This window comes from Perognathus longimembris, chromosome 2 (genome assembly GCF_023159225.1).
Source record: "Perognathus longimembris pacificus isolate PPM17 chromosome 2, ASM2315922v1, whole genome shotgun sequence".
Classification (NCBI taxonomy): Eukaryota; Metazoa; Chordata; class Mammalia; order Rodentia; family Heteromyidae; genus Perognathus; species Perognathus longimembris.
Window position 1 is genome coordinate 86000345 of NC_063162.1, and position 9704 is coordinate 86010048.

General features: G+C 41.3%; 1 protein-coding gene across 2 annotated transcripts; it reads right to left on the bottom strand.

The window, feature by feature from the left end:
- Positions 1-8191: 8191 nt before the first annotated feature.
- Positions 8192-9267, bottom strand: LOC125345784 (motile sperm domain-containing protein 3). 2 transcript variants are annotated; one of them, XM_048337816.1, is made up of 2 exons: positions 9079-9267; positions 8192-9013 (listed from the first exon to the last, which is right to left on the bottom strand). In XM_048337816.1, the coding sequence occupies exons 1-2, from the start codon at positions 9106-9108 to the stop codon at positions 8378-8380; spliced, it is 666 nt and encodes a 221-aa protein (XP_048193773.1). In that variant the 5' UTR covers positions 9109-9267; the 3' UTR covers positions 8192-8377. The 2 variants fall into 2 exon arrangements, with proteins under 2 accessions (XP_048193773.1, XP_048193772.1); XM_048337815.1 differs by having other exon boundaries at positions 8192-9267.
- Positions 9268-9704: the final 437 nt, after the last annotated feature.

The window sequence follows — 9704 nt, forward strand, 5'->3', positions numbered from 1 at the left end:
CTGTTTCCCCCTGCAATTCCATCTCACTATTGTAGCCCTATTTGCACATCATATAAATATTTCCGTTTTCATGCACTTGTTTAACTAACTTATGCTTATTATACTTTTGCCCTGATACTCAAGTAAGTAGGTGTATGCAATCCTGTTGCCTGGCCTCTTTTTCCTTTAAGACAAATACCAGAATGTGTTCAGTATCTGCTCTTCCCACACAAAACTCAGTGTTAACCTCTTTTTACTTTAGAAAGTATTTTATTACTGTAAATTAATTGTATAAAAGGATTTCTCTATACACCAGTTTGATAATAAAAATTTGAAAAAAAGGGTTTCTCTATAATATTTATATGTATGCATATAACATAATTTGATCAGCTTCAACCCATCTATATTATTCCTTCTTAACTTATTTACTTCCTCTCCCTTTCAGTTTTTAAATATGTTTTATTGTTATTGTAAAGGTGATGTACAGAGGGGGTTGCAGTTGAGTCAAGGATTTCTGTTGCATAGAGCTGAAGTACCTAAAAGAGTCAGCAGGAAATGGGAGTGTATACTTCACTTTGACTTGTTTAGCATATATTAATTAAGTATCCACTATCACAACCATTGTTCCAGAACTGAAGGATAGAGCAATGAATAAAACAGCAAATCTCTCCCTCACAACGTTTTTGGGTGGAGAATTCACTTAGTGTAGAGTGAGAGACTGATGGCTTCAAATGTGGGTAGAACAGGAACTTAGTTACATTTATTATCCATCAGGACACTTCCCAAAGCCTGTCTCTTTCATTCACCAGAGTCACATGCTGAGGATCCTGCTAGGATCCCCATTTTGTAGATGCTGGATCTGGGACTCAGTAAAAGCAGCAGAGCCCAAATCTGATGACAACTCAGACACTCTTCTAGCCTTCTTGTCTAGCAAGCCAGCAGAGTAAGAGTGGATGGGAGAACAGCAGTGGCAGCATGAAGCACCCACAGATCTAGTGCTCCAGGATGTAGGCTCATGGCAGACACTCCAGACACTGGCATCCTGCCATGTTAGAATTGTAAACAGGACAAAGGCAATAAAATGCAGGGCAATCTCAAAGAGACTCTGGCAACTATGTGCTAAACATTCATGGTTCCTGATGAGCTGGTGTGGCGGAAGGAAGAGTAAAGCTAGAAGATCTGCTGGGTTTGTGACTTTCTAACCTGTCATCTCTGGTCCCCACTACCCTGGCAAGGGTGTGGCCCCAACCTCTGCAGAAGACAAACACAAATAACTCCTAGACCACAGACAGGCTAATAAAGACCAGGCGTCTGGGGGCTGGGAATATGGCCTAGTGGCAAGAGTGCTTGCCTCCTATACATGAGGCCCTGGGTTCAATTCCCCAGCACCACATATATAGAAAATGGCCAGAAGTGGTGCTGTGGCTCAAGTGGCAGAGTGCTAGCCTTGGGCAAAAAGAAGCCAGGGACAGTGCTCAGGCCCTGAGTCCAAGCCCCAGGACTGGCCAATAAATAAATAAATAAATAAATAAAGACCAGGCGTCACTCCATTCAGAGCTGTGGTTCTTCAATAATAATGAGAAAAGATACTTTTCCAAACCCTTCTGCACCGGCACTGCAGACGGACATAGTGGTGGTGGTTCTACTTGTGTAGCACTCCATCTATACCAGGCTAGGCACTAAAATTTCTTCTCTGTAGGATCGTATCATATAATAAAGTTAATTATATTGTTACTCCTGTTTTTGCAGCTGAGAAAAATCAAGACACAGTTTTAAAACCTTGACAAAGGTCCCAGAATAATTAAGGAGAAAAATCAAGGTTTCAACCAAGTCTGTCTCTTAATTACTATTCTACACCCTGCTCTCCGTGGAGGATTTTTTTGTTTTGTTTTCCGTTTTTTGTTTTGTTGCAGCTTCAAGGCCAAGATGTATACATTCTCCATTTGGACCTCAGATGGTGGTTCTCAGAATACCCAAGGTGAAGAACCCATTTGTTGGTTTGTTTCTCTGTCTGTTTGGTCCAATCCCCATGGACTAATATGGCAGAAACGCTGCATACAACTCCTAACCCAACCTGCTCTCTAGCTTATAAGATTACCCGACTGCTCTTAGTCCAGCAGTGTTCTGTGATACAAAGAAACCTCACTGCTCCTGTGTTTGTCTCACTGTGGGCTAGCAGCACACAGTGCACAGAGCAGATCACAATGTGGCCAGCACTGAGCTAGAATACCTCCTGCTGCTGCCCCTCACCCTGGAAAAGACAGACAGACCTCTAGTAGTAAGAAGTATGTATGCATGGGTATATCTTCCAGAAAGAAGGCCCAACATACAAATAATACAAAAATTCAAATGATATGCCAGGCACTCATGCCTGTAATCCTTGCTACTCAGGAGGCTCAGATATGAGGCTCATAGTTCAAAGCCAGCCTAGGTAAAAAAGTCTATTGAGACTCTTCTATCCAATTAACACCACCCACCCCCACCCCCGCCAAAAAAAAGCCAGAAGTAGAGTTACAGCATTAGCATTGAGCACAAAAGCACAAGAACAGTGCCCATGCCTAGAGTTCAAGCAACAAGACTGGCAAAAAAAAAAAATTTTGAATGATACCAGTACTGTCTCCTGAGACAGTAGAATTGAGAGTTCAAGGTCAGCCTTGAAACCCTGTCTAGAACAAACAAAAATCCAAATGAAGAAACTGGAAAGAGCTCAGAGTAGAATGCATGTTTAGCAGACATGAGACTATGAGTTCAATCCCCAGCACTGTCACAAAAACATAAAAGAAGAAAGGAAGGAAGGAAGAGAGAGAGAGAGAAAAATAGAAAGAGAGAGAAAGAAATCCCTGCTAGGCATGGTGACTTATGCCTGTAATTCTAGCTACTCAGTTGACCGAGATCAGAGGATCACAGTTCAATGCAAAATCCAAGAGACCCTATCTTAATTAGCCAGTAAAAAGCTACAAATGGAGCTGTGACTCAAGTAATAGATGCCACCATTGAGAAAAAAAGAAAAAGGAGAGCACAAGGCCTTGAATTCAAGACCCAATACTGACACAAAGAAAGGATAATAATATTAACTAAATAAAAAGAGGGTAGAAAAGAAGCACAGGCATTTATAAAAAGATGAAACACAAACCTAAAAACACCTTTCATAGTATAAACCAATGTGATGCAATTATCCAATTGTAGAACACATAATTCTGGTGAAGGCATCTGTTGGTAGATTATGCAGCCATTGGGTGGTACTGCTCAGTTCGGCCTTCCATAACAAATGCCATATGTTTTGTAGGTTAAATATCAGACATATATTTCCTCTGGAGGCTGGAAGACCAGATGAAAATCCTGCAAGAGTAGCTGTCTTCCTGGCTTGCAGACATCAGCCAGTGTCTCACAGTGTCTCACAGTGTCTCACACAGCTATGAGACAGGGAGCTCTGTGTGTCTCTTCCAATAAGGACATTGGTTGCATCCAAAAAGGAATCTCATGCTTATAACCTCATTTAACCTTAATTATGTCTACAAAAGTCCTATCGCCAAAGATAGTGAACTGAGAAATTACATAATTCAATCCACAGCAGCGTGGTAGAACCAAAGAATTGTTAATGGGAACAAACCCATGTAATTGAAAACAAGATAAGCTCTTGAAGTTATACACACTACTATAAGCTTAACTCTAACACATCAATATTTACTAGTAAGAAATGACTTTTGGGCTGGGGATATAGCCTAGTGGCAAGAGTGCCTGCCTCGGATACACGAGGCCCTAGGTTCGATTCCCCAGCACCACATATACAGAAAACGGCCAGAAGCGGCGCTGTGGCTCAAGTGGCAGAGTGCTAGCCTTGAGCGGGAAGAAGCCAGGGACAGTGCTCAGGCCCTGAGTCCAAGGCCCAAAACTGGCCAAAAAAAAAAAAAAAAAAAAAAAGAAATGACTTTTATAAACCATTGGTGTCCTTAATTGTAAATTGGCCATTTATATCAGCTAGCAGATTTTATAAATCTATTTTTGTAATACACTTACTATCTTTTAGTTCAGAAGGGTAATTAAAAAATATCAGAATGTGAATCCAATGTGTGAATGGCAACTCCCTTGTACAACTACTTAAAGATAACAAAATATTCAAAAACTATCATTCTCGTAAATTGAGGGGATCAGTAGAATTGGGAGAGTTGAGGAGGAGAATGATTAAAGGGGTGACATTGATCAAGATGCCTTGTACTCATAAACTGACATGGTGAATTGAATCCCCTTTGCACAACTACTTAAAGATAGTAAACAAAGGAAGAAAGAAAAACTATCATTCTCGCTCAAGTATAAATGAGTGATAACCCTTCTAATACCCTGGAAATATTTATCTTTTAATGGAAGACATAGTTGTCAGGAATTCATTGTCAGACATTAGTTATCAGCTATGCAATAGCACTTTGAAATCAGGTGTCACATGAGGCTTTCTGGACACCTTGATGTGTTACAGTATGAATCTCCCAAGCATGGCCCCAGCTCTTTACCTTACAAATGAAAAAAGTAGAGTCCTTGCCTTTTTCACAAATCCATGAGACCATGAGACCTTATTCACTGATTTAGAAGATGTATATGGGAACTTTTGAGTTTAAAAATTACATGCTTCCCTTGCCAGGTGCTGGTGGCTCACACCCATAATACTAGCTACTGAGTGTTATATTTGAGGATCACGGTTCAAAGCCAGGCCACACCAGGCAGGAAAATCAGTGAGATTCTTATCTCTGACTAACCAGCAAAAAATCAGAAGTAGAGCTTTTGCTCAAGTGATAGAGCCCTAGCCTTGAGCAAAAAAGCTAAGGGACAGAGTCCAGGCTCTGAGTTCAAGTCCCAAGACTACTGCACACACACACACACACACACACACACACACACACACACACACTTTCTAGAAAAATTTGGGAGACCTAAGACAAAGCAATTCAATTTATAACAGCCCAAAGATAGAGAGGAAGATATTACTACAGCAGAGCACTGAATTTAGTTTGTTTCTCTCTCAGATCAGAGAATTACTTTTCACACAATAATAGTTTGCTGACTGATTGTATCTCATACAGATCATCCCATAATAAGTGTTCAAAATGAACAAATATGACCCAAGTGCTTTAACTTTAATGGTTCTCCCAAAGGAATCTTGAGGAAAGCCAATACCCAAACTACGAAGTATTTTATAAATTCCAAAGCATTAGTTTAGTCTATCATTTTATTTTTTTGCTAAGCCATTTAAAGCATCCTAGGCCTGAAGTACATTACATGTTATCACTTTCTAACATTTAGAACTCAACAGACTTCCCTTCCCCTCACTTCCCCATCAGATGATCCACATAGGTTGAATTTGATGTCAAGCAAATTAAAGTGTTATTTTATTATCCAAAGTAATTGTTTCTGTATTAAAAGGCCATTAGACTGAATTGGTTATGTTGGTGATTATGCCATTATGAACATAGGCTATCAGTTGATCTGAATGCCCATAGCTGTGGAAACCATCTTTAAGCTCTTCTACATGTGGCAAATCATTCTTAAATGGTGTGAGTACCTCAGCTGTTATTTTTCTAAGCCATTAACATGTTGAAGTCCCTCACTCAGCTCCCCAGTGCATCATTAATTAATGGATAAGAAGAAAGAACCAGGCCACCATTGCAAATGGCTACCACTAACCCCTCTGCAAGGGTGATGTTCAGAGAAACTTAGATGAAGCCTTGAATTTACATTAACTATCATAGGACATCTAAACAAGGGGCCTGTGTAGACAAAGTCCTTAGTCTTGCCTTTAAAAAAAAAAAAAAGACAACATCTGCCTTCATAATAATACTTCTTTGAAAACTTTGGGGAGTCTCAATATTGTAAGGAATTTTGAGACAAATTCATTAGCTCAGTCCTTAGCCAGCTCCCCTAATCTGAAGTGCTAGGCCTCCCATTAAGAAATTCAATGCTTATAAATTCCAGACAGGTTTTCTCCTTTACAGTTAGGGAAGAGAAGTATAAAGAAGCTATAACAAAGGATCAGGTAGAAGCCTAACTCCCCTAGACAGTAGCAATCCAGTTCTCAGTTTACATTTTATGTCAAGGGGTTACTTGTATACACACATACTAATGTTCACCCTGTGGTTAAAATATAAGCCAAGTAAAGGAGGATACTCTAGGAGAAAAAGAGAAAGACACAATGCCTATGTGCCTCTCTCTGATCATACAAAATAATATTTATTGAAATGAACTCCAGGAAATGAAAATAGAGGTTTTTTTCTCTTCTGCTGTTTTTGTTTTCTTTCCTTTGTACTCTCATTGGTTATTTATATGTCTTTGGGAGTATAGCGGGAGGCACAGAAATGAAGGGGCAAAGGGTGAACAAATGCAGCAGTGGTACTCACTAGACACTATGCTGTAAATGAACTATACAACTTGTAGGTGGGAATGGGAATGAAAAACTGGGACAGAGTGGGGCTGGGAATATGGCCTAGTGGCAAGAGAGCTTGCCTCCTACACCTGAAGCTCTCTGTTCAATTCCCCAGCACCACATATATGGAAAACGGCCAGAAGGGGCGCTGTGGCTCAGGTGGCAGAGTGCTGGCCTTGAGCAGGAAGAAGCCAGGGACGGTGCTCAGGCACGTAGTCCAAGGCCCAGGACTGGCCCCCCAAAAAAAACAAAAAAAAAAAAAAAAAACTGGGACAGAGTGAGGGAAGGGGTGACATTGTCCAAAAAGAAATGTACTCTTCATCTGCCTGATGTAACTGTAACTCCTCTGTATATCACCTTTATAATAACAATAAAAGAAATATAAAAATAAACATAAGCCAACAAAACTCTGTGAAATTATCAGACATAAACATGAAAACAAACAGGAGAAATCTAATAGGTTTAATCAAATAGTATGGATTGCTCATTTTATACTTATTTAAGAGTCACAAATTTACCTCTATCTTAAAATGATCCTTGAGTGGGTGCTGGTATTATCCTAGCTACTCGTTAGGCTGAGTTTCTGAGGATTGTGGTTAGAAGGCAGCCTGAGCAGAAAAGCCTGGGAAACTCTTATCTCCAATTAACTACCAAAAATAGCCAGAAATGGAGCTGTGGCTCAAGTAGTAGAGCACTAGTCTTGAGCAAAAGAAGCTCAGGTACAATACTCAACACTTAGGCCCTGAGTTCAAGCTCCAGGACTGGTGTGCACACACGCTCATAATGTGTGGTACTTCCTGAGAAACAGACAACTAATCACATGCACATGATGGGCCCAGGAAGAACAGGCAGCCATTTACTACATAGTCAAAAGAGCATTTTATATCAGTAGGACCAAAATTAATTATTCAAGAAATGGTCTTTTAGAAAAGCTAGATAACCATTTGGAAAAATAAATAAATAGAGGCAGATCCCAGCCTCATTCTTTATACTGAGTAAAATTCCAGTGGGATCAACAATTTAAATGTAAAAACTGGAACAATAAAAGTAATAGGAAAAAAAAAGGATGAAGATTTTATTACCCAAGAGAAAAGGGCAGCCTTTCTTAGTAAGAGTAAAGTCCAGAAATGCAAAGAGAAAAACTTGTATTTAATTAAAAATTTTTTAAGCCTCTGTAAATGAAAATCATCATCATTATCATGGAAATACTTGTAACCTACATGATTTTAAAGAGCTTATATTACTAATCTTACAAAGAGATCATATAAAATGTTTGCTTCTCTTTGTTCCAACATTACTAGTTTGATTTTTTTACAACGAGTATACTTTTCTACTGAATAAAGTAATAACACTGTTCATGAGGCTCAAACTCAGGTTTTCATATATGCTAGGCAAACACTATCACTAAGCTATGCCCCTATCCCTACTTTTGTTTTATTTTTAAATTTTTAACCATTCTTACTTCCTGAAGCATATAATTTCTAATATTTAAAGGAACAATCAATAACCTCAGAGCACATAATCACACCCCTAAACACAGAGGCTCTCAAAATGGGATGTCCTTAAGAATCACCCAAGGATCCTTTTTGCTGGTTTTGCAGGGACAGAAGCCTAATTTACTTAAATATATAATAAGGGTTGTGATGTCAAATCTACTACCCTGACTTTAAAGCTAATGTAGTAACCTATCTAGTCACAAGACATTTTAACCTACAAAGATGTACAATAGGAGACCACTTCTGAATTCAATAGAAATCACAGGAATGCTTCTTTTTTTTTTTTTTTTTTTTTTTTTTTTTTGATTTTAAAAATGCATTTTATTCAACTTGGAAAATGAGTACAAATCCCTGGATGTTTGTCTTGGGGGTGGGGGTGAAGCTGAGGGGGTGGTCAGGATGTAGAAGAGAGTCGAGGCTAGGTATGAGCATCACAGTGGCCACCTCAGGTCCCTGCCTGGGGAGGAGAGGGGGGCTGGGTTGAGCAGGGAGCTCAGGTCCGGAGGAACACCATGGTGAGGAGGCCTAACACATAAGCTGCCACCAACTTCTGTCCCAAGGAGACATGGAGGACTTGTGGCAGCTGGCTGCCCAGTTCATCCTGGAGCGGGAGCAGTAGGAAGGCCACAGAGACTACGCCCGTCAGCAAGAAGAGCAGGAAGGAGCTGGTGGCCAGTTGCTGGCGGGGGTTGTCTTGGAACTGTCTGGCTGGAAGTGGTGCTGTCCAGGCAGGTGGTCCTGGGTGAGGTGCTGGCTCAGGCTGTTCTTGAAGCTCAAGGGGGTATGCTGGGGCCCTCAGTACGGAGGTAATGTCCTTCCGTCCCACCATTCGGCCCTCAGCCCCCTCCTCAGACAGCTCAATGCGGAAGCGATCCTGGACATCATAGTGGCTGGGAATGGGGGCCACATGGCGAATCACTATGTCAATGCAGGACTGAGGCCTCACGAACCCTTCTGCGTCAAACACCGTATATTTGGCAGGTGCTGTGCACAGAACTCGGAAGCGGAGCGCAGTTCCCGTAGGGTTGTAGAGAGTCAGCAGCTGCCGGGGTCCGCTCCTTTGGTCCGCCCTGAATACTAGATCCGGTGGAAAGACCAGCACCGGGACCACGAGTCCCGCGGGAGGAGGGGCGCCCCGAGACCCCCGCCCAGGGGCCCCCGGACCCACCAGCTCCTGGTCCTGGGGCGCCCCTCGGCGCATGCAGGCTCTGGGCGGTCGGACATCCGAGGGCAGAGCTTAAGGGGGCACGGCCTGGAGTCTTAAGGGGATGAGATGAGATTGGGGGGCCGGGCTCGGGTTGGGTTAGTGGCACCGCTGCCTCTGAACCCCGCAAAGACCCAGGACCCCCTCCCCCACCTAAACCTTTTTCCTTTCCAGCTCGGCCCCACTCCACAGGAATGCTTCTTAAAACAGCTAGATTATGCACAAATGTTGTTGACAAAAGGTACTATCTAGTTATTAGATTCAAGATCTCTTATATTTTGTGCCAGGAAAATAATCCTGGGGTATGACACTAAATTCTCTGCAGCTCAGTGGTATGAAGGATAGCCGCTAGTTCTTCCTTAGGTAAGTGACTTATAGATTGGGTACAGTTTAAATATCATTTACCAATCACAGGTTTTCTCAGATGGAAAAATAAATCTGAATCTTTCTTGGAATTATCATGTTTCAACTTAATAGTCTTATTTTTTTCATAACCTTGGAATGACCTTTACCATTTTCTACATGGCTCTGGTTCTTCCTCAGTTTCCACTTCAATGTTAGGAGTTTCACGAGCTTTAAGTGTTGACAAACTAGTACAGTTCTTTAGGGTTACAAG

Coding starts and splice junctions, on each gene's coding strand:
- LOC125345784 (XM_048337815.1), bottom strand. CDS start 9,085: ATGCGCCGAGGGGCGCCCCAGGACCAGGAGCTGGTGGGTCCGGGGGCC.